The sequence below is a fragment of the Phyllobates terribilis genome, unplaced genomic scaffold, assembly GCF_046119375.1.
Source record: "Phyllobates terribilis strain yellow unplaced genomic scaffold, ASM4611937v1 Scaffold_11__3_contigs__length_659146591, whole genome shotgun sequence".
In the NCBI taxonomy this organism is placed as follows: Eukaryota; Metazoa; Chordata; class Amphibia; order Anura; family Dendrobatidae; genus Phyllobates; species Phyllobates terribilis.
Window position 1 is genome coordinate 586537062 of NW_027362771.1, and position 27356 is coordinate 586564417.

The 27356-nt window shown below is 40.5% G+C and overlaps 1 protein-coding gene across 4 annotated transcripts in view; it reads right to left on the minus strand.

The window, feature by feature from the left end:
* Window positions 1-11862: 11862 nt before the first annotated feature.
* The window catches only part of IL27RA (interleukin 27 receptor subunit alpha), a 93739-nt gene continuing 78245 nt past the window's right edge, over window positions 11863-27356 (minus strand). For 3 of the 4 annotated variants that reach the window (XM_073654347.1, XM_073654349.1, XM_073654346.1), the window contains 8 exons: window positions 26719-26786; window positions 26329-26518; window positions 21425-21622; window positions 18290-18391; window positions 17373-17525; window positions 15604-15732; window positions 15329-15507; window positions 11863-13313 (listed from right to left, as the gene is read on the minus strand). In XM_073654347.1, coding sequence (XP_073510448.1) covers window positions 13134-13313; window positions 15329-15507; window positions 15604-15732; window positions 17373-17525; window positions 18290-18391; window positions 21425-21622; window positions 26329-26518; window positions 26719-26786 — 1199 coding nt within the window. In that variant the 3' untranslated portion in view covers window positions 11863-13133. The remainder of the gene's footprint in view (window positions 13314-15328; window positions 15508-15603; window positions 15733-17372; window positions 17526-18289; window positions 18392-21424; window positions 21623-26328; window positions 26519-26718; window positions 26787-27356) is intronic. The other variant, XM_073654350.1, reaches the window with a different exon arrangement.

The following is a 27356-nucleotide window of genomic DNA, read 5'->3' on the forward strand; positions in this document are numbered from 1 at the left end:
CTTTCTATTTGTTGTGTTACACTAGATATATTTTTTGGTTACTGAGGAAGTTTGTGATACTTCACAATGAGCCTTCGGGCTGCTGGAAGGTGAAGAAGTCTATTTACACCTAGTTCATAAGTGCAAACAAAAAAGTCATGGGATACTTGTGTCTCCGCTCTGCAGGTTCCTTCAGTATAGTAGAAGTCGAGGGAATTTAAGGTTCGTCCAAGATGATGTCTATGTAAAGCCGATGTTTCAATAGCGTAGCGCCACCTGCTGATCAAACAGGTCAAAACAGTAAGTTATGGGGAAACTGAGCTTTGTAAACCGACTGTTATGGAAAAATAGGGTCCTCAAATCCTATACATGCTGTGGGATTATGGCTGCCCTCTAGCTATGGACGGAGATCTGGAGGCCCTTTTTCTCTGAAAAATCGGTTCTCAATGAGGTCATACCTTACCTAACTTTTCTTGGTCAGGAGATGTGAAATCTTAGTCAGAAGAAGGGTCTTCAACATAGTAAGGACAGTTATGGCATCCAACTTGAGTTGAGTTGGATTGTGTGGTTGCAGTTTCTTAGTCTTTTCCCCAAGTCTGCATAGTACTTATGTCCTTCAAGTATGGCCTGACCCACCCGGCTGGAGACTGGATAAGCCTAGTACAGGGCATGAGACTGTCATGCTGAGGACCACCCCCATATCATGGTCTACCGCACCCCCTGGGCCTTACTGAATATGTGTCCCCATTTTATTACTCCAATACATCTAAAATGAGAAATGAAGCAACATTACAATATTTCTTGATTTCATATTTTCTACTAATTGGTGTAAGGAGAATTACGTGTGTCCATGGAAATCGGGAGACACGGATAGCGGAATTACTGTAGGATAAGACTACGCTGGGTTTGCTTGTATTCTATTATCATGGAGACACATATTGCTCATGTTGGGGTGTCACAGTATACGTGTTTTTCCCAGAAAAGACAGTAAATTGCTTAAAAATGTTTAATGGATCGTTTCGTGAATGTATTTTTACCTGCTGCGCTTGAAGTCGGTAGCCAGGATCACGTAGCGATAGTAATGCACCTGTCGTGTTATTGGAAGATAAGCGTAAATTGACTTTGTCAAAGGAAATCGTCATTTTATGGATGGAAACTGCAGCTTTATAGTCATCTGTTTGTAGCCTGGAGGATGGTGGTTACTGAGGACTTTGTCCTGACGATGTTAATGGGGCAACATACCCAACAAGAGCAGATCTGTTACTGTGATGTCAATGGCAATGATGGAGTAATGATAGAAATGATGGGAAAAGGAGGTTTTACCAACCACCCAATTTTACTATTGTCTTTCCCATTGTATTTCAGAATAACTAGAGCAGAAATAATGAATACACTGGAATGAATGTTATACGTATAACTATTATAATGCTGCTCCCTATGTACAATAATATAACTACTATAATACTGCCCCTATGTACAAGAATGTAACTACTATAATACTGCCCCCTATGTACAAGAATATAACTACTATAATACTGCCCCTATGTACAAGAATATAACTACTATAATACTGCCCCTATGTACAAGAATATAACTACTATAATACTGCTCCTATGTACAAGAATATAACTACTATAATACTGCCCCTATGTACAAGAATATAACTACTATAATACTGCCCCTATGTACAAGAATATAACTACTATAATACTGCCCCCTATGTACAAGAATATAACTACTATAATACTGCCCCCTATGTACAAGAATATAACTACTATAATACTGCCCCTATGTACAAGAATATAACTACTATAATACTGCCCCTATGTACAAGAATATAACTACTATAATACTGCCCCTATGTACAAGAATATAACTACTATAATACTGCCCCTATGTACAAGAATATAACTACTATAATACTGCCCCCTATGTACAAGAATATAACTACTATAATACTGCTCCTATGTACAAGAATATAACTACTATAATACTGCTCCCTATGTACAAGAGTATAACTACTATAATACTGCTCCCTATGTACATGAATATAACTACTATAATACTGCTCCCTATGTACAAGAGTATAACTACTATAATACTGCTCCCTATGTACATGAATATAACTACTATAATACTGCTCCCTATGTACAAGAATATAACTACTATAATACTGCTCCCTATGTACAATAATATAACTACTATAATACTGCCCCTATGTACAAGAATATAACTACTATAATACTGCCCCTATGTACAAGAATATAACTACTATAATACTGCCCCTATGTACAAGAATATAACTACTATAATACTGCCCCCTATGTACAAGAATATAACTACTATAATACTGCTCCTATGTACAAGAATATAACTACTATAATACTGCTCCCTATGTACAAGAGTATAACTACTATAATACTGCTCCCTATGTACATGAATATAACTACTATAATACTGCTCCCTATGTACAAGAGTATAACTACTATAATACTGCTCCCTATGTACATGAATATAACTACTATAATACTGCTCCCTATGTACATGAATATAACTACTATAATACTGCTCCCTATGTACAAGAATATAACTACTATAATACTGCTCCCTATGTACAAGAGTATAACTACTATAATACTGCTCCCTATGTACATGAATATAACTACTATAATACTGCTCCCTATGTACAAGAGTATAACTACTATAATACTGCCCCTATGTACAAGAATATAACTACTATAATACTGCCCCCTATGTACAAGAATATAACTACTATAATACTGCTCCCTATGTACAAGAATATAACTACTATAATACTGCCCCCTATGTACAAGAATATAACTACTATAATACTGCTCCTATGTACAAGAATATAGCTACTATAATACTGCTCCCTATGTACAAGAGTATAACTACTATAATACTGCTCCCTATGTACATGAATATAACTACTATAATACTGCCCCTATGTACAAGAATATAACTACTATAATACTGCCCCCTATGTACAGGAATATAACTACTATAATACTGCTCCCTATGTACATGAATATAACTACTATAATACTGCCCCTATGTACAACAATATAGCTACTATAATACAGCTCCTATGTACAGTAATATAACTACTATAATACTGCTCCTATGTACAAGAATATAGCTACTATAATACTGCCCCCTATGTACAAGAATATAACTACTATAATACTGCTCCAATGTACAAGAATATAACTACTATAATACTGCCCCTATGTACAAGAATATAACTACTATAATACTGCTCGTATGTACAAGAATATAATTATTATAATACTGCCCCCTATGTACAAGAATATAACTACTATAATACTGCTCCCTATGTACAAGAATATAACTACAATAATACTGCCCCTATGTACAAGAATATAAATACTATAATACTGCCACTATGTGCAAGAATATAACTACTATAATACTGCCCCCTATGTACAAGAATATAACTACTATAATACTGCTCCTATATACAAGAATATAACTACTATAATACTGCCCCCTATGTACAAGAATATAACTACTATAATACTGCTCCTATGTACAAGAATATAACTACTATAATACTGCCCCCTATGTACAAGAATATAACTACTATAATACTGCTCCTATGTACAAGAATATAACTACTATAGTACTGCCCCTATGTACAAGAATATAACTACTATAATATTACCCCCTATGTACAGGAATATAACTACTATAATACTGCCCCCTATGTACAAGAATATAACTACTATAAAACTGCTCATATGTACAAGAATATAACTACTATAATACTGCCCCCTATGTACAAGAATATAACTACTATAATACTGCTCCTATGTACAAGAATATAACTACTATAATACTGCCCCCTATGTACAAGAATATAACTACTATAATACTGCTCCTATGTACAAGAATATAACTACTATAATACTGCTCCTATGTACAAGAATATAACTTCTATAATACTGCTCCTATGTACAAGAATATAACTACTAGAATACTGCCCCCTATGTACAAGAATATAACTTCTATAATACTGCCCCTATGTACAAGAATATACCTACTGTAATACTGCTCCTATGTACAAGAATATAACTACTATGATACTGTTCCTATGTACAAGAATATAGCTACTATAATACTGCCCCTATGTACAAGAATATAACTACTATAATACTGCCCCCTATGTACAAGAATATAACTACTATAATACTGCTCCTATGTACAAGAATATAACTACTATGATACTGTTCCTATGTACAAGAATATAGCTACTATAATACTGCCCCTATGTACAAGAATATAACTACTATAATACTGCTCCTATGTACAAGAATATAACTACTATAATACTGCTCCTATGTACAAGAATATAACTACTATGATACTGTTCCTATGTACAAGAATATAACTACTATAATACTACTCCTATGTACAAGAATATAACTACTATAATACTGCTCCTATGTACAAGAATATAACTACTATAATACTGCTCCCTATGTACAAGAATATAACTACTATAATACTGCTCCTATGTACAAGAATATAACTACTATAATACTGCTCCTATGTACAAGAATATAACTACTATGATACTGTTCCTATGTACAAGAATATAGCTACTATAATACTGCTCCTATGTACAAGAATATAACTACTATAATACTGCTCCTATGTACAAGAATATAACTACTATAATACTGCAGCCTATGTACAAGATATAACTACTATAATACTACCCCCTGTGTACAAGAATATAACTACTATAATACTGCCCCCTATGTACAAGAATATAACTACTATAATACTGCCCCCTATGTACAAGAATATAACTACTAGAATACTGCTCCTATGTACAAGAATATAACTACTATAATACTGCCCCTATGTACAAGAATATAACTACTATAATACTGTCCCTATGTACAAGAATATAACTACTATAATACTGCATCTATTTACAAGAATATAACTACTATAATACTGCCCATATGTACAAGAATATAACTACTATAATACTGCTCCTACGTACAAGAATATAACTACTATAATACTGCTCCTATATACAAGAATATAACTACTATAATACTGCTCTTATGTACAAGAATATAACTACTATAATACTGCCCCTATGTACAAGAATATAACTACTATAATACTGCCCCCTATGTATAAGAATATAACTACTATAATACTTCTCCTATGTACAAGAATATAACTACTATAATACTGCCCCCTATGTACAAGAATATAACTACTATAATACTGCTCCTATGTACAAGAATATAACTACTATAATACTGCTCCAATGTACAAGAATATAACTACTATAATACTGCCCCCTATGTACAAGAATATAACTACTATAATATTGCTCCCTATATGCAAGAATATAACTACTATAATACTGCTCCTATGTACAAGAATATAACTACTATAATACTGCCCCCTATGTACAAGAATATAACTACTATAATACTGCCCCCTATGTACAAGAATATAACTACTATAATACTGCTCCCTATGTACAAGAATATAACTACTATAATACTGCTCCTATATACAAGAATATAACTACTATAATACTGCCTCCTTAGTACAAGAATATAACTACTATAATACTGCTCCAATGTACAAGAATATAACTACTATAATACTGCCCCCTATGTACAAGAATATAACTACTATAATACTGCTCCCTATGTACAAGAGTATAACTACTATAATACTGCCCCCTATGTACAAGAATATAACTACTATAATATTGCTCCCTATATGCAAGAATATAACTACTATAATACTGCTCCTATGTACAAGAATATAACTACTATAATACTGCCCACTATGTACAAGAATATAACTACTATAATACTGCCCCCTGTGTACAAGAATATAACTACTATAATACTGCCCCCTGTGTACAAGAATATAACTACTATAATACTGCTCCCTATATGCAAGAATATAACTACTGTAATGCTGCCCCTATGTACCAGAATATAACTGCAATAATACTGCCCCCTATGTACAAGAATATAACTACTATAATACTGCTCCCTATATGCAAGAATATAACTACTATAATACTGCTCCTATGTACAAGAATATAACTGCTATAATACTGCCCCCTGTGTACAAGAATATAACTACTATAATACTGCTCCCTATATGCAAGAATATAACTACTATAATACTGCTCCTATGTACAAGAATATAACTACTATAATACTGCCCCCTATGTACAAGAATATAACTACTATAATACTGCTCCCTATATGCAAGAATATAACTACTATAATACTGCCCCTATGTACAAGAATATAACTACTATAATACTGCTCCTATGTACAAGAATATAACTACTATAATACTGCTCCAATGTACAAGAATATAACTACTATAATACTGCCCCCTATGTACAAGAATATAACTACTATAATACTGCCCCCTATGTACAAGAATATAACTACTATAATACTGCTCCCTATGTACAAGAATATAACTACTATAATACTGCCCCTATGTACAAGAATATAACTACTATAATACTGCCCCCTATGTACAAGAATATAACTACTATAATACTGCCCCCTATGTACAAGAATATAACTACTATAATACTGCCCCCTATGTACAAGAATATAACTACTATAATACTGCCCCTATGTACAAGAATATAACTACTATAATACTGCCCCCTATGTACAAGAATATAACTACTATAATACTGCCCCCTATGTACAAGAATATAACTACTATAATACTGCCCCCTATGTACAAGAATATAACTACTATAATACTGCCCCCTATGTACAAGAATATAACTACTATAATACTGCTCCCTATGTACAAGAATATAACTACTATAATACTGCTCCTATGTACAAGAATATAACTACTATAATACTGCCCCCTATGTACAAGAATATAACTACTATAATACTGCCCCTATGTACAAGAATATAACTACTATAATACTGCCCCCTATGTACAAGAATATAACTACTATAATACTGCCCCCTATGTACAAGAATATAACTACTATAATACTGCCCCCTATGTACAAGAATATAACTACTATAATACTGCTCCTATGTACAAAAATATAATTACAGTACTATAATATTGTCCACTATGTACAAGAATATAACTACTATAATATTGCTCCCTATATGCAAGAATATAACTACTATAATACTGCTCCTATGTACAAGAATATAACTACTATAATACTGCCCACTATGTACAAGAATATAACTACTATAATACTGCCCCCTGTGTACAAGAATATAACTACTATAATACTGCCCCCTGTGTACAAGAATATAACTACTATAATACTGCTCCCTATATGCAAGAATATAACTACTGTAATGCTGCCCCTATGTACCAGAATATAACTGCAATAATACTGCCCCCTATGTACAAGAATATAACTACTATAATACTGCTCCCTATATGCAAGAATATAACTACTATAATACTGCTCCTATGTACAAGAATATAACTACTATAATACTGCCCCCTGTGTACAAGAATATAACTACTATAATACTGCTCCCTATATGCAAGAATATAACTACTATAATACTGCTCCTATGTACAAGAATATAACTACTATAATACTGCCCCCTATGTACAAGAATATAACTACTATAATACTGCTCCCTATATGCAAGAATATAACTACTATAATACTGCCCCTATGTACAAGAATATAACTACTATAATACTGCTCCTATGTACAAGAATATAACTACTATAATACTGCTCCAATGTACAAGAATATAACTACTATAATACTGCCCCCTATGTACAAGAATATAACTACTATAATACTGCCCCCTATGTACAAGAATATAACTACTATAAAACTGCTCCCTATGTACAAGTATATAACTACTATAATACTGCTCCTATGTACAAGAATATAACTAGTATAATACTGCCCCCTATGTACAAGAATATAACTACTATAATACTGCCCCTATGTACAAGAATATAACTACTATAATACTGCCCCCTATGTACAAGAATATAACTACTATAATACTGCCCCCTATGTACAAGAATATAACTACTATAATACTGCCCCCTATGTACAAGAATATAACTACTATAATACTGCCCCTATGTACAAGAATATAACTACTATAATACTGCCCCCTATGTACAAGAATATAACTACTATAATACTGCCCCCTATGTACAAGAATATAACTACTATAATACTGCCCCCTATGTACAAGAATATAACTACTATAATACTGCCCCCTATGTACAAGAATATAACTACTATAATACTGCTCCCTATGTACAAGAATATAACTACTATAATACTGCCCCTATGTACAAGAATATAACTACTATAATACTGCCCCCTATGTACAAGAATATAACTACTATAATACTGCTCCCTATGTACAAGAATATAACTACTATAATACTGCCCCTATGTACAAGAATATAACTACTATAATACTGCCCCCTATGTACAAGAATATAACTACTATAATACTGCCCCCTATGTACAAGAATATAACTACTATAATACTGCCCCCTATGTACAAGAATATAACTACTATAATACTGCCCCTATGTACAAGAATATAACTACTATAATACTGCCCCCTATGTACAAGAATATAACTACTATAATACTGCCCCCTATGTACAAGAATATAACTACTATAATACTGCCCCCTATGTGCAAGAATATAACTACTATAATACTGCCCCCTATGTACAAGAATATAACTACTATAATACTGCCCCCTATGTACAAGAATATAACTACTATAATACTGCTCCCTATGTACAAGAATATAACTACTATAATACTGCCCCTATGTACAAGAATATAACTACTATAATACTGCCCCCTATGTACAAGAATATAACTACTATAATACTGCCCCCTATGTACAAGAATATAACTACTATAATACTGCCCCCTATGTACAAGAATATAACTACTATAATACTGCCCCCTATGTACAAGAATATAACTACTATAATACTGCCCCTATGTACAAGAATATAACTACTATAATACTGCCCCCTATGTACAAGAATATAACTACTATAATACTGCCCCCTATGTACAAGAATATAACTACTATAATACTGCCCCCTATGTACAAGAATATAACTACTATAATACTGCCCCTATGTACAAGAATATAACTACTATAATACTGCCCCCTATGTACAAGAATATAACTACTATAATACTGCCCCCTATGTACAAGAATATAACTACTATAATACTGCCCCCTATGTACAAGAATATAACTACTATAATACTGCCCCTATGTACAAGAATATAACTACTATAATACTGCCCCCTATGTACAAGAATATAACTACTATAATACTGCCCCCTATGTACAAGAATATAACTACTATAATACTGCCCCCTATGTACAAGAATATAACTACTATAATACTGCCCCCTATGTACAAGAATATAACTACTATAATACTGCCCCTATGTACAAGAATATAACTACTATAATACTGCCCCCTATGTACAAGAATATAACTACTATAATACTGCCCCCTATGTACAAGAATATAACTACTATAATACTGCCCCCTATGTACAAGAATATAACTACTATAATACTGCCCCCTATGTACAAGAATATAACTACTATAATACTGCCCCCTATGTACAAGAATATAACTACTATAATACTGCTCCCTATGTACAAGAATATAACTACTATAATACTGCCCCTATGTACAAGAATATAACTACTATAATACTGCCCCCTATGTACAAGAATATAACTACTATAATACTGCCCCCTATGTACAAGAATATAACTACTATAATACTGCCCCCTATGTACAAGAATATAACTACTATAATACTGCCCCCTATGTACAAGAATATAACTACTATAATACTGCCCCTATGTACAAGAATATAACTACTATAATACTGCCCCCTATGTACAAGAATATAACTACTATAATACTGCCCCCTATGTACAAGAATATAACTACTATAATACTGCCCCCTATGTACAAGAATATAACTACTATAATACTGCCCCTATGTACAAGAATATAACTACTATAATACTGCCCCCTATGTACAAGAATATAACTACTATAATACTGCCCCCTATGTACAAGAATATAACTACTATAATACTGCCCCCTATGTACAAGAATATAACTACTATAATACTGCCCCCTATGTACAAGAATATAACTACTATAATACTGCCCCTATGTACAAGAATATAACTACTATAATACTGCCCCCTATGTACAAGAATATAACTACTATAATACTGCCCCCTATGTACAAGAATATAACTACTATAATACTGCCCCCTATGTACAAGAATATAACTACTATAATACTGCCCCCTATGTACAAGAATATAACTACTATAATACTGCCCCCTATGTACAAGAATATAACTACTATAATACTGCTCCCTATGTACAAGAATATAACTACTATAATACTGCCCCTATGTACAAGAATATAACTACTATAATACTGCCCCCTATGTACAAGAATATAACTACTATAATACTGCCCCCTATGTACAAGAATATAACTACTATAATACTGCCCCCTATGTACAAGAATATAACTACTATAATACTGCCCCCTATGTACAAGAATATAACTACTATAATACTGCCCCTATGTACAAGAATATAACTACTATAATACTGCCCCCTATGTACAAGAATATAACTACTATAATACTGCCCCCTATGTACAAGAATATAACTACTATAATACTGCCCCCTATGTACAAGAATATAACTACTATAATACTGCCCCTATGTACAAGAATATAACTACTATAATACTGCCCCCTATGTACAAGAATATAACTACTATAATACTGCCCCCTATGTACAAGAATATAACTACTATAATACTGCCCCCTATGTACAAGAATATAACTACTATAATACTGCTCCTATGTACAAAAATATAATTACAGTACTATAATATTGTCCACTATGTACAAGAATAGTTTTCAGAGAATTCTTTATTCTTTCTCCTCGTGGATTGATCTTTCAATCTCAATTCATGTGTAAAATCTCTAAAATCTGTATTCACTGATGAAAGATTTTCCCAATACTTAGATTGGAGATGAGAGCTGCGGAGGTGAGAGGAGCTATAGGCAGACAGAGGGGGAGGAGCTATAGGCAGACAGAGGGGGAGGAGCTATAGGCAGAGTGGGAGGAGCTATAGGCAGACAGAGGGGGAGCTATAGGCCGACAGAGGGGGAGGAGCTATAGGCAGATGGAGGGGGAGGAGCTATAGGCAGACAGAGGAGGGGGAGGAGCTATAGGCAGACAGAGGGGGAGGAGCTATAGGTAGACAGAGGGGGAGGAGCTATAGGCAGATGGAGGGGGAGGAGCTATAGGCAGACAGAGGAGGGGGAGGAGCTATAGGGAGACAGAGGGGGAGGAGCTATAGGCAGACACAGAGATTCTTCTGCAAGTTTTCTGTCTGTCTATAGCTCCTCCCCCTTTGTCTGCCTATAGCTCCTCCCCCACTCCATAAAATCTTGTAAGCACCAACTGTCATCTCATATCTCAGTAATGGGAAATATTTCTTCGCTGAATACAGATTTTAAAGATTGTACCCATGAATTAAACAGATTTCTCTGATAAGATAGATTACACAGTAGCTTATTTTCATGTTTTCTATCAATTTATTAAATATAAACGATGGTTAGTCTTTAAAATACTTTGTATTTACCCCTTTAAAAACATGACTCCCCACCAATACCCATGGGAAATACATAAAACCATTGTAGTAAAAAACAGAAACCACATCCCACATTCTTGAAGTAAGAGTCGGAGACATAATTCTTACAAAAAAATTAATATTTTTATCTTGTATTTTCCAAAAAATATATAATACAAAAGTAAAACCGTGCAAGATATCATCCTCCCGGGGACAGGCGACCATTGTGATATGTAAACAGGACACGAAGTCTGGATCTGATAGTGCAAACTGTGATGAGGTGACACATGGAAGGAGAGCGCGTGAACCCGATCACAGATGGTGCAGGACAGGTCAAGCTCCATTGATTCCTCATACCTGAGATCTAGTAGGACAAGTGGAAAGGACTCGTCCCTAGCAATATATCAAGTCAATAAAAAAATAACCCTGTGCCCTATAGTAATTAACACTTATACAATGAGGTGGCCAAAATGCTTCTGACCCAACTACACCGAGTGTAGGCAGCCATCATATATAATACCAGATAACCAGGTCCTGACAATGACGGTGACCTAAAATCATAGTCACTAGATTGGGATTACATTTTAAGGCCAAAATGTCTGAAATACCTCAGCTTTGTGTCTATTGGCCCAATTGGGTTAGTTTGTCCCACCAGAAGTCCCAACAAAGTCAGTTTAGCCCATAGGAGGCCCAAAATATTGCAAAACGTAAGGCTCAAACAAGGTCAGTTTGGTTGAAAATCAGTCCAAACATGTCAAATTGACCCACTTGAGACCAAAACAGGTAAGATTGGCTCTCCAGTGGTCCAAAAAGTGTCACATTGATCTATGAAAGACCAAACAGACAATGGCAACGAGAGACCTAGATTCAGAAGTGCATATAGATTGCTTAAATAAGGTCTCCAAAAGATGAAACGGTCATATTGGCCCACCCAAGTCCACCAGGTCCTGAATATAGTCATGGTCAGAGACCCAACCAAAGTCTAAATGGTCTACCAGAGGTTCAAAGCTGGTGAGTCTCGCCTACTAGAGGCTCAAACACAGTGAATATGGCCCACCAATGGCCACAACAAGGTCTCACTGACCAACCAGAAATTCAGAGTCAGACAGGACCAGAAAAAGCGAAGACACCATCAGATAGGCCCAAAAGAGGGTCAGACTGGCTCACAAGAGACTCAGAGTAGGACTTGTTTACCAGAGGATTAGGATTAGAATTAGACTTGTCCAACAGAGACCCAACAGGGTAAGAGTAGACCATCAGGAGATCCTTCAGGTCCGCATGTAGATAATAATAACCCATATGTTTTGGATCTTGATGTGGCACGTCCGGTGTCCATTTCAGCCAGGTCAGATAACTTCATCTTCTTTCCAACATGGGCAGTTTTAAGTATCCTTCAGCATAAACCCATCACCTCTTCTGGGGTTGGCATGAAGTGTTTTTCATACCCAGAAGTAATGACAGAAGCCTTATTCAGTAGGGGTGATGGTGGTGATGGTTTTGGTGGTGGTGGTGTTGGTGGTTGAGGTGGAGGCTCTATCTCTTCCACTACTGCAATTAGTGGGTTGAGGGAAACCTTTAGGAATATAAGAAGATATACGATATTAGATGAGAAACCTCACATGTATAATCATCTGTGTATTGGTGTTATCTGTCATCGTCTGCCTCTGATGATAAGGAGCCTCCTGAAAACTCTTCCTTTAAGGATGGGAACTATGGCTCTAAAAATGCCCCAGGGATTACGTATTTAGGTTTTTTCTTTTATAAAAATCGAAAAATGATAAAAAAAATTTTTCTAAAGTTAATGTAACTCAAAACCCTGATTTAAGCAATAGGCCATTTTCTTCCCTCTTAGGTACAGGATTCCCTTAAAGTGTCCAAACCTCCATGAACAATGTTAGAAAATTTCTGTATTTACAATGTCTGACCTCCGGAGGTGCTGCTCAAAGATTTCCCACATTATCTTATTTCCTTTTATTGTACAGAAGTCTCTGAGGAGCTGCATGTTACAGACTCCTTCCCTGGTGGGGTCGAGCCTCCCTGGGCTATGCCTCAAATTAATTTAAGGTGGTTATCCATTATTCCAGTGAGCTATTATGGACAAATACTTTTGATTGTTTCCTAAACAATCAGAGAACGTCATCCTCCCCTCCACAATCCTCAGAGTACACAGAAATCAGAGTCTGCATTTTGTCAATCCTGTCTGAAACGTGCTGGGACAATGAAACGCGTGAGTCAGCATTACATGTTGGAGAAGTGGGTGGATAATGACAGATGTCTGCTTATTTGCTGTTTCCCAGCACGGCCAAATGAGTGACCATCACACCCCGCTCAGAGCCCACATCAACTGTTCAAAACGCGTGGTGTCCTGTGTGGTTAAAGCGCTGCAGTCCAAACATTGACTCAGGCTGGGAGCTCCATGCCATCTACTTAGTGTAGCAAAGCAAGCAGACCCTTGGAGAGGGCACTGTTATAATCTACACATAAGACTAGGGCTGCCCAGTCTGACCAAGCCTCTAATGCACTTCCAGGCTAATATGCATGTGGTTTCAAAGCTTTATATCTCAGCGTTGGCACACTAGATGGCAGGTAGCCTCGGGGTTACGAACTAGTTATGTTCGGCAGCTTTGTTCGTAACTAGGATATGTATGCAAGAAGGAACAAGGCCGGGATAAACCCAAAAAACTAATACTCACCTCATCGCTGCCCCGCTGCTCACCATAAGGACCTTTTCTTTCCATCGTCGGACGTGCCGCATCACCTGGCATCTTCACTGTAGGACTTACGATCGCATCCAAAACTCGAAAGTCACTCGGCGCATCATAAGGTCACAACGTTAGCATCGCAATCTTATGACGCATAGTGACTTCTGGCGCCTGGAAGTTTTGGAAATGTGGCGCATGACAATGGAAAGAATAAGACCGGACAGCGAGCAGTGAGGCAGCCGGAGAGGTGAGTATTAGTTTGGGTTTTTTTACCCAATACTCACCTCGCCGTCCTGTCCTCTTCTTTCCATTGCCTCTTGCGCCACATATCCCGCCTCTTCACTTTAGGCTAGGAACTCCCGCACGGTCACTGCATATCTTAAGATTACATTGACGACACGACCTTATCATGCACAGTGAGCTCTGGCCTGGACATGGCCAGGAGTGTGACCTATACTGAAAGATAGTGAGAGATGCGGCGTGCGACGATGGAAGGAAGAGGACCGGACAGCCGCCAGAGAGGTCAGGTGAAGCAAGTATATTAAGGATTTTTTTTAACATGGATTTTTAACCATGGTGTGACAATCCTTCTAGCCTTTATACAAGATGAGAGGGTACAGTAATGGGTGCTTACATAGTGCCAAATTTGGTTAACTTTATACAAAGCGAAAATCTGATGTTCGTTGCTAGGGGTCGTACATAAGTCGAATGTTCGTAAGTTTGGGGACCCCCTGTACTTGAAGACAGGTATCATTTATATTTTTGTACTAGGATCTATGCAGTCATTCCACGAGTTTCAGTAGAATTTTGTGGAAATAGCACAAAATTGTTCATGCAGATAAAAAAAAATCATAATATAGCATAAGTTTTACATCATAGACATTACCTGATGGGGTTGCCACATGTTAACATTGGATGCCATGAAGAGTTTCTTAAATTTGTCTTCAGGTTTGGGAATTTTGGGCCAAAATTGAGTCTTACAGTCAAAGAAACACAGAATGGTGCCGCAGACTAAAAGTATGATGACGACCATAGGGACTATGAGCAGCATGCGGTGTCGTTTTCCTGATGTTGAAGAGGAAAAAGAACCTGTTAAGGTGTCAGGACACGATGTTGCATAAAACACATACACAATTGGCACAAACATTTTTGTGTACATGCCTGAAGTTGGAAATGTCTTTAGAGGACTTGATTGTCCTTCACCTGCTCTAGTGGAAGCAGTCATCCAGATGGTATATACAGTCCCTGACGACAGTCCTGAGAGGGTCTTGTTCCCACTGCCATTTGATACTAAAACAAACCATTCTTAACATTAAGTCATTACCTAAAGAGTATGTTATAAATTCTTGAGTTAGCAAGGATTAAGGGAAACAGTAATGGAGACCACATAAGGTTATGTTTATACTAGAAAATTTTGAAAAGTGAAGGGAACCTGTGAGGTGTGATTACTGATTGCCTGTTTTGTTTTTTTTGTTTTTTTTTAAAAAAGGGAACAGTATTGGGCACTTACATGATGCTGATCACTATATTAGTAAATTAAAGTGTCTTTTGATATACCAATTATAATAAATGAAGTAAGATAGAAATCAAAAGTATTAATGTGGTGCTGATTAACTGTATACCAGGATATGGCTATGGATAAATGTTTAGTGATAATAGTTAAATATTATAATAAGGAACAGTGATGGGTACTTGTTTGATTCCAATGCGGAATTTTTACCGTGTTTGAGAGGAAACAGTAAGATATCTTGAGTGGTTTTAATATTGACTACGTCTTTAAAGTATGAGAAGAAACAATGGTGGAGCCTATAGGACCTAATGATGAATATGTGTACAGAATTAGAAGGTACAATAATGGGTGTCAAGGATAGTTACATTTATACAGAGTGAAATGGTATACTAATGAGAGACTATGTGGTGCCAGTAATGTTTACTTTTTACCTTTTTTACTTTTATTGGTTATTTACTTTTATACAGAGTTAGAAGATACAGTGAGGGGTGAATATGTGGTGCGACATATTTGTTACCTTTATTCAGAGATGGATACTTGGTGGCATTTAAATTGTTTATATAGAAACACAGATGGGTGCTGATGTGAAACTAATGATAGTGGGGAATGCCTATGTGATCCCAATATTGGTTATTTTTATACAGATGTAGAAGAACTAATAATAGATGCCCATTTTGTACCAATATTTGCTGCCTTTATACACAGTGAGAAAGAACAGTATGGAATTCCTATGTAGTGCCAATGTTGGTTTACTTTATATAAAGTAAAAAAGTACAGTATTGGGTGCCTATATGATGCCAATATTAGTTACATTCATACAAAGTGAGAAAATACAGTTTTGAAAAGGTGCAAATTTTGGTTACCTTTGTACAAAGTGAAAAGTTACATTAATGTGCTGCCAATATTAGCTGCCTTTGCACAGGGTGACAAGAAGCAGTAATGGGTATTTTTGTGTGTTGATTATACTCTCAAAATAGTGTGCTAAAACATCAATCGTACCTACTGTATATATATAACTTATATTGACTATGCATATATACTAAGGAGGTGCTTTATGATAATTTTCTGTTTCAGTAGAAATAATAAAAAAAAAAGAGAAGAATGTACATCAATGGGTGCCCATATAGTGACATTATTAGATACGTTTACAAAAAGTGAATAGATATTATAATTGTTAACCATGGGGTGGCAATCCTTCTTGCCTTCATACAAGATGAGAGGGTACAGTAATGGGTACCCACGTAGTGCCAATTTTGGTTACCTTTATACTAAGTGAAAAGGTACAGTAATGGGTACTCACATGGTGCCATTATTAGTTACTTTATACAAGGGTGAGAAGAAGCACAAATGTATACGTGGGATGAGTTAATTGTATATAGTATAAAGAGGATGATAAAAGTTGATGAAGTTGATGAAATACCTGTGTAATACTTATAGGTGTTGGTGCTATTTACGTAGATGGTATAATGTGAAATGATTCCTCTCCTGTGCCGTCTTGGTATCTCCTTCCACGAGACAAGGATGTTTCCGGCAGAAAGAAGGTGGCAGGTAAAATTTGGAGCAGCAGTGGGAACTGCCAAGTGAGAAGAGAGAAAAAAGATGACATGATTCCCTAAGCAGAAAACTCTCAAGAGCTTTCTTTACATGTTCTGTGATTTCTGAATGACACCAGACTGAGCACTTTCATTCATTCGTATCAAAAACTTGACTTAATAGACAACACTGCCACCTGTTGTTCCTTGCATGCAATGCATTTATACATTTGTGAGTTACTATACTGCCACCTGTAGTTCAATGTCTTCATTTTTTGCTTTGTTTTAAGTTTTAATTTGTGTTCTCATGACGCATTTTGCAGGAAAAAAAGAAGCTTTGTTATGCAAGTACTAGCTGTGTATTTAGTCACTATTATGGAAATTACATACATTCATTTCCCTATTTTACTTTCTAAACTCTTGCCTGCAGATACAGCTTTTTGTTCAATTAATGGCTTATTGTAAAACAAGTATGGAGGCAAGGGGGGAGGTTCTGCGGACAAAGATTTCTCCCGAGTCACATTCAGACATGATAAGCATCTGTGTGTTCTCAATAGGGGGGTAACAATTTGGGCAGTGGCTTACCTCCACTGAGAATGAAAAGATTGGTCATGTTAAAATCCAACATGCCCAATCCTTCTTTCTTCCCTCGAGAATGGACACACATTAGATGGCCGACTGGTCAGTGGGTTTTGGCGGCACTGATATAATGTGTATGGTCAATCTAACTTTTTAGACCCATCAACTATCCAATTAACTTCATCTTACATGTACCAGATCTGAGACCCTTGTATCTCGGGCTTACCCTCCTCTCGGCTATAGGCCTCTGTAGAGAAGATCCTGATGCAGCTGCCATTGTAAATGACATTTACAGAGATGTAATAAGGGATCCCAGGAGTAAAGTTACCTGCCGGAGAAATCATGAAGTCACCAAACAGTGTTATCCAATGCCAATGTAATACTACTATACGATGCTCAAATACCACCATGCAGTGCCAATAATATCACCATGATGGCAGTGCTATCCAGTGCCCATGTAATAACACTATAGAATGACCAGATAATACCACAACACAGTGTCCAAATAATACCACCATACAGTGCTTAAAAATACCTGCATACAGTGCTATCCAATGCCCATGTAATAACACTATGCAAGGTTCAAATAATACCACCGCACAGTGCTTAAAAACTATAACCACACGGCGCTAACCAGTGTGTACGTAATACTACTATACAATAGTCAATACCACCATACAGTGCTCAATAACATCATAACACGGCTATCCAGTGCCCATGTAATACCAGTGTACAATGCTAAAATAATACCATCATACAGTGCTCAATAATATCACCATGATGACAGTGTTATCCAGTGCCCTTGTAATACCACTTTACAATGACCACGTAATACCACCACACAGTGCCCAAATAATGCCACCATACAGTGCTCAATAATATCATAACAGCGCCATCCAGTACCCATGTAATACCAGTATACAATGCTCAAATACCACCATACAGTGCTCAATAACATAATCACAATAATAGTGCTATCAAGTGTCCTTGTAATACTACTATACAAATACTTAATTAATACCACCATACAGTGCTCAATAATATCATAATAGTGCTATCCAGTGCCCATGTAATACCAGTATACAAAGCTCAAGTAATACCACCATACAATGCTCAAATAATTCCGCCATATAGTGCTCAATAACATCATCTCAATAACAGTGCTATTCAGTGCCCATGCAATACCACAATACATTGCCCAAAAACATAACCATAATAATGGTGCTCTCCACTGCCCATGTAATACTGCTATACAACACCCAAATAACACCACCGCACTGTGCCCAAGTTATACCACCATAGTAACAGTGCCCATGTAATACCGCTATAGAATGAGTAATATAGCGTCATGCAGTAAACTTATAACACTGCACTGCAGCTGTATACTGTATACCGCTGAAAACTGAAACCACAAAATGTGCCACAGTGTCAAAAATGTCAAGGTGGCTGTATAATACTGCCATATACTGCATCGCTATCGCTATAGCATGGGGCACAGAGGCCCCACACCCTCGTCAGAGCCACCGCAGGTCACAGTATGGCCGATCTCACAAATAGAAGACGATGAGCCGAGAGCTGCTCTCACTCCATCATGGCTGCTTCCCTGACCTCTTCTTACAGCAGCCATGATTGCCAGCCTGGACGCCATTAATTAGTCACACGGTCACCCAGGCCCCATGGCCGTGCCCAGCCACCGCTCCTCCTGTGTTACACTGATCGCAGCCCTGATCGGGGGCAATGTCAGGAGACCTACAGTCATGGCCAAAAGTATTGAGAATGAGACAAATAGTAATTTTTCCAAAGTTTACTGCTTCATTTTTTGTAATGGCAATATGCATATACTCCTGAATGTCAAAGAGTGATCAGCTTAACAGCAATTACTGTACTTGCAAAGTCAATATTTGCCCAGAAAATGAACTTTAACCCCCAAAACACATTTCAACATCATTGCAGTCCTGCCTTAAAAGGAGCAGCTAACTTCGTTTTAGTGATTGATCCATTAACACAGGTGTGGGTGTTGATGAGGACAGGGCTGGCGATCAATCAGTCATGATTAAGTAAGAATGACATCACTGGACACTTTAAAAGGAGGCTGGTTCTTGGTATCATTGTTTCTCTTCAGTTAACCATGGTTATCTCTAAAGAAACACGTGCAGCCATTATTGCACTGCACAAAAATGGCCTAACAGGGAAGAGTATCGCAGCTACAAAGATTGCACCTCAGTCAACAATCTACCGCATCATCAAGAACTTCAAGGAGAGAGCTTCCATTGTTGTCAAAAAGGCTCCAGGGCGCCCAAGAAATACCAGCAAGCCCCAGGACCGTATCTTAAAACTGTTTCAGCTGCGGGATCAGACTACCAGCAGTGCCGAGCTTGCTCAGGAATGGCAGCAGGCTGGTGTGAGTGCTTCTGCATGCACTGTGAGGCGGAGACTCTTTGAGCAAGGGCTGGTTTCAAGGAGGGCAGCAAAGAAGCCACTTCTCTCCAGAAAAAACATCAGGGACCGACTGATATTCTGCAAAAGGTACAGGGAGTGGACTGCTGAGGACTGGGGCAAAGTCATTTTCTCTGATGAATCCCCTTTTTGATTGTTTGGGACATCTGGAAAACAGCTTATTCGGAGAAGAGGTGAGCGCTACCACCAGTCTTGTCTCATGCCAACTGTAAAGCATCCTGAAACCATTCATGTGTGGGGTTGCTTCTCAGCCAAGGGAATTGGCTCACTCACAGTCTTGCCTAAAAACACAGCCATGAATAAAGAATGGTACCAGGATGTCCTCCAAGAGCAACTTCTCCCAACCGTCCAAGAGCAGTTTGGCGCCCAACAATGCCTTTTCCAGCATGATGGAGCACCTTGCCATAAAGCAAAGGTCATAACTAAATGGCTCATGGAACAAAACATAGAGATTTTGGGTCCATGGCCTGGAAACTCCCCAGATCTTAATCCCATTGAGAACTTGTGGTCAATCATCAAGAGACGGGTGGACAAACAAAAACCAACAAATTCTGGCAAAATGCAAGCATTGATTATGCAAGAATGGACTGCTATCAGTCAGGATTTGGTCCAAAAGTTGATTGAGAGCATGCCAGGGAGAATTACAGAGGTCTTGAAGAAGAAGGGGCAACACTGCAAATATTGACTTGCTGCATTAACTCATTCTAACTGTCAATATAACCTATTGGTACTCATAATATGATTGCAATTATATTTCTGTATGTGATATAAACATCAGACAAACACTAATAAAAACCAGAGGCCAGCAGATCATGTGAAAATATAATTTTGGTGTCATTCTCAAAACTTTTGGCCATGACTGTATTATGTATTAGATGACGAGGATGTCTGGTGAGACCCCCACCTGGAAGTACCACCGCCCCACTGACCGCCGGGCCTCGTGTCCAGTGTAGCGGGGTCTTCTCATCCTCCCTCACTTCCCTCCACTCTGTTATGTAGCTCAGGACGTCGTCAGGTCTCTCCCGGACATCGCACAAGACATTCATTCTTCCAGATGAGTCTCCCCGGACTTTACAGACAGAACCGCTTCCATTTAATATTTCTGTAATAACAATTATCCCAGAAAGACCATCAAAGAAGGAGATGCCCAGTGACAGGAGGAGCGACAAGGCAATGTACAGTGACAGGAGGAGCGACAAGGCAATGTACAGTGACAGGAGGAGCAACAGGGCAATGTACAGTGACAGGAAGAGCGACAGGGCAATGTACAGTGACAGGAGGAGCAACAGGGCAATGTACAGTGACAGGAAGAGCGACAGGGCAATGTACAGTGACAGGAGGAGCAACAGGGCAATGTACAGTGACAGGAGGAGCGACAAGGCAATGTACAGTGACAGGAGGAGCGACAGGGCAATGTACAGTGACAGGAAGAGCGACAGGGCAATGTACAGTGACAGGAGGAGAAACAGGGCAATGTACAGTGACAGGAGGAGCGACAAGGCAATGTACAGTGACAGGAGGAGCGACAGGGCAATGTACAGTGACAGGAGGAGCAACAGGGCAATGTACAGTGACAGGAGGAGCAACAGGGCAATGTACAGTGACAGGAGGAGCGACAAGGCAATGTACAGTGACAGGAGGAGCAACAGGGCAATGTACAGTGACAGGAGGAGCAACAGGGCAATGTACAGTGACAGGAGGAGCAACAGGGCAATGTACAGTGACAGGAGGAGCGACAAGGCAATGTACAGTGACAGGAAGAGCGACAGGGCAATGTACAGTGACAGGAGGAGCGACAGGGCAATGTACAGTGACAGGAGGAGCAACAGGGCAATGTATAGTGACAGGAGGAGCGACAAGGCAATGTACAGTGACAGGAGGAGCAACAGGGCAATGTACAGTGACAGGAGGAGCGACAGGGCAATGTACATTGACAGGAGGAGCGACAAGGCAATGTACAGTGACAGGAAGAGCGACAGGGCAATGTACAGTGACAGGAAGAGCGACAGGGCAATGTACAGTGACAGGAGGAGCGACAGGGCAATGTACAGTGACAGGAGGAGCAACAGGGCAATGTACAGTGACAGGAGGAGCGACAAGGCAATGTACAGTGACAGGAGGAGCGACAGGGCAATGTACAGTGACAGGAGGAGCGACAGGGCAATGTACAGTGACAGGAGGAGCGACAAGGCAATGTACAGTGACAGGAAGAGCGACAGGGCAATGTACAGTGACAGGAGGAGCGACAGGGCAATGTACAGTGACAGGAAGAGCGACAGGGCAATGTACAGTGACAGGAGGAGCGACAGGGCAATGTACAGTGACAGGAAGAGCGACAGGGCAATGTACAGTGACAGGAAGAGTGACAGGGCAATGTACAGTGACAGGAGGAGCGACAGGGCAATGTACAGTGACAGGAAGAGTGACAGGGCAATGTACAGTGACAGGAGGAGCGACAGGGCAATGTACAGTGACAGGAAGAGCGACAGGGCAATGTACAGTGACAGGAGGAGCAACAGGGCAATGTACAGTGACAGGAGGAGCGACAAGGCAATGTACAGTGACAGGAGGAGCAACAGGGCAATGTACAGTGACAGGAGGAGCGTCAAGGCAATGTACAGTGACAGGAGGAGCGACAGGGCAATGTACAGTGACAGGAGGAGCGACAGGGCAATGTACAGTGACAGGAGGAGCAACAGGGCAATGTACAGTGACAGGAGGAGCGTCAAGGCAATGTACAGTGACAGGAGGAGCGACAGGGCAATGTACAGTGACAGGAGGAGCGACAGGGCAATGTACAGTGACAGGAGGAGCGACAGGGCAAGGTACAGCGACCGGAGGAGCAACAGGGCAATGTATAGCGACAGGAGGAGCGACAGGGCAATGTACAGTGACAGGAGGAGCGACAGGGCAATGTACAGTGACAGGAGGAGCAACAGGGCAATGTACAGCGACAGGAGGAGCAACAGGGCAATGTATAGCGACAGGAGGAGCGACAAGGCAATGTACAGTGACAGGAAGAGCGACAGGGCAATGTACAGTGACAGGAGGAGCGACAGGGCAATGTACAGTGACAGGAGGAGCAACAGGGCAATGTACAGTGACAGGAGGAGCGACAGGGCAATGTACAGTGACAGGAGGAGCGACAGGGCAATGTACAGTGACAGGACAAGCAACAGGGCAATGTACAGTGACAGGAAGAGCGACAGGGCAATGTACAGTGACAGGAGGAGCGACAAGGCAATGTACAGTGACAGGAGGAGCAACAGGGCAATGTACAGTGACAGGACAAGCAACAGGGCAATGTACAGTGACAGGAGGAGCGACAGGGCAATGTACAGTGACAGGAGGAGCGACAGGGCAATGTACAGTGACAGGAGGAGCGACAGGGCAATGTACAGTGACAGGAGGAGCAACAGGGCAATGTACAGTGACAGGAGGAGCGACAAGGCAATGTACAGTGACAGGAGGAGCAACAGGGCAATGTACAGTGACAGGAGGAGCGACAGGGCAATGTACAGTGACAGGAGGAGCAACAGGGCAATGTACAGTGACAGGAGGAGCGACAGGGCAATGTACAGTGACAGGAGGAGCGACAGGGCAATGTATAGCGACAGGAGGAGCGACAAGGCAATGTACAGTGACAGGAGGAGCGACAAGGCAATGTACAGTGACAGGAGGAGCAACAGGGCAATGTACAGTGACAGGAGGAGCGACAGGGCAATGTACAGTGACAGGAGGAGCAACAGGGCAATGTACAGTGACAGGAGGAGCGACAGGGCAATGTACAGTGACAGGAGGAGCAACAGGGCAATGTACAGCGACAGGAGGAGCAACAGGGCAATGTATAGCGACAGGAGGAGCGACAAGGCAATGTACAGTGACAGGAAGAGCGACAGGGCAATGTACAGTGACAGGAGGAGCGACAGGGCAATGTACAGTGACAGGAGGAGCAACAGGGCAATGTACAGTGACAGGAGGAGCAACAGGGCAATGTACAGCGACAGGAGGAGCGTCAAGGTAATGTACAGTGACAGGAGGAGCAACAGGGCAATGTACAGTGACAGGAGGAGCGACAGGGCAATGTAATTTGACAGGAGGAGCAACAGGGCAATGTACAGTAACAGGAGGAGCAACAGGGCAATGTACAGTGACAGGAGGAGCAACAGGGCAATGTACAGTAACAGGAGGAGCAACAGGGCAATGTACAGTGACAGGAGGAGCGACAGGGCAATGTACAGTGACAGGAGGAGCGACAGGGCAATGTACAGTGACAGGAGGAGCAACAGGGCAATGTACAGTGACAGGAGGAGCGACAGGGCAATGTACAGTGACAGGAGGAGCAACAGGGCAATGTACAGTGACAGGAGGAGCGACAGGGCAATGTATAGCGACAGGAGGAGCGACAAGGCAATGTACAGTGACAGGAGGAGCGACAAGGCAATGTACAGTGACAGGAGGAGCAACAGGGCAATGTACAGTGACAGGAGGAGCGACAGAGCAATGTACAGTGACAGGAGGAGCAACAGGGCAATGTACAGTGACAGGAGGAGCGACAGGGCAATGTACAGTGACAGGAGGAGCAACAGGGCAATGTACAGCGACAGGAGGAGCAACAGGGCAATGTATAGCGACAGGAGGAGCGACAAGGCAATGTACAGTGACAGGAAGAGCGACAGGGCAATGTACAGTGACAGGAGGAGCGACAGGGCAATGTACAGTGACAGGAGGAGCAACAGGGCAATGTACAGTGACAGGAGGAGCAACAGGGCAATGTATAGCGACAGGAGAAGCGACAAGGCAATGTACAGTGACAGGAGGAGCGACAGGGCAATGTACAGTGACAGGAGGAGCGACAGGGCAATGTATAGCGACAGGAGGAGCGACAAGGCAATGTACAGTGACAGGAGGAGCAACGGGGTAACACAGTGACAGGAGGAGCAACAGGACAATGTACAGTGACAGGAGGAATCTCAGGATAATGTACAGTGACAGGAGGAATAACAGGACAATGTTCAGTGACTGGAGGAGCAACAGGGTAACACAGTGACAGGAATAGTAACAGGACAATGTGCAGTGACAAGAGGAGCAACAGGGTAACACAGTGACAGGAGGAATGACAGGGCAATGTACAATGACAGGAAGAGTAACAGGGCAATGTACAGCGACAGGAGGAGCAACAGGGCAATGTACAGTGACCGGAGGAATAACAGGACAATGTACAGTGACAGGAGGAATCACAGGACACTGTACAGTGACAGGAGGAATAACAGGACAATGTACAGTGACAGGAGGAGTAACAGGACACTGTACAGTGACAGGAGGAATAACAGGACAATGTACAGTGACAGGAGGAATAACAGGACACTGCACAGTGACAGGAGGAGTAACAGGACAATGTACAGTGACAGGAGGAGTAACAGGACAATGTACAGTGACAGGAAGAGCGACAGGGCAATGTACAGTGACAGGAGGAATCACAGGACAATGTACAGTGACAGGAGGAGCGACAGGGCAATGTACAGTGACAGGAGGAATAACAGGACACTGTACAGTGACAGGAGGAATAACAGGACACTGTACAGTGACAGGAGGAATAACAGGACAATGTACAGTGACAGGAGGAGCGACAGGGCAATGTACAGTGACAGGAGGAGTATCAGGACAATGTACAGTGACAGGAGGAGCGACAGGGCAATGTACAGTGACAGGAGGAGTATCAGGACAATGTACAGTGACAGGAGGAGCGACAAGGCAATGTACAGTGACAGGAGGAGTAGCAGGGTATATAAGTCAGTCATAAGTCACCTGTACATGTTGGGGAGACACACGCCGGGGGTCCGGCTCCCCTGGAGTTCCTGGCAGTGACACACACGTGTGTGGACTGGGCAGGGAGGACACTGCTACAACATGGGACCTCGTCGGTGGTCCTCTCGCCCTCATATACAGACGTCACCTCGTACAGGACCTGGCCCCTGGCAGAGCGACGCTCCAGAGCCTGCGGCAACAAACCGATGGAGAGCGTCACTGACACTATAGGACACCGTACACACGGAGCGATGGATGCAGCTCTGGATGTGACTGGAGGACACAAGAGTTGTGTGCAGCTCAGTAGGATGATCATTTCCTCCATTCGTCTCTACAGCCGCAGTTCTTCTGGTTTCCAGATGTATAAAGACACTTTATATTCAGCTTTACCTTCCACATCACCAGGAGAGAAGATCCGTCCTCCAGACTCCTCCAGACATTGCAGCTTCCATTAGGGGCTGAAAGGCGAAGAGGTGAGAAGTGAAGATGAGAAGCGTCCTGACAAGGTGGAAGAAGAAGACACAAGAGCGAGGTGGAGCTGTATATATGGTGTAGGAGACACAAGAGCGAGGTGGAGCCGTATATATGGGGTAGGAGACACAAGAGCGAGGTGGAGCCGTATATATGGTGTAGGGGACAGAAGAGCGAGGTGGAGCTGTATATATGGTGTAGGAGACACAAGAACGAGGTGGAGCCGTATATATGGTGTAGGAGACACAAGAGGGAGGTGGAGCCGTATATATGGTGTAGGAGACACAAGAGCGAGGTGGAGCCGTATATATGGTGTAGGAGACACAAGAGCGAGGTGGAGCCGTATATATGGTGTAGGAGACACAAGAGCGAGGTGGAGCCGTATATATGGGGTAGGAGACACAAGAGCGAGGTGGAGCCGTATATATGGTGTAGGGGACAGAAGAGCGAGGTGGAGCTGTATATATGGTGTAGGAGACACAAGAACGAGGTGGAGCCGTATATATGGTGTAGGAGACACAAGAGGGAGGTGGAGCCGTATATATGGTGTAGGAGAC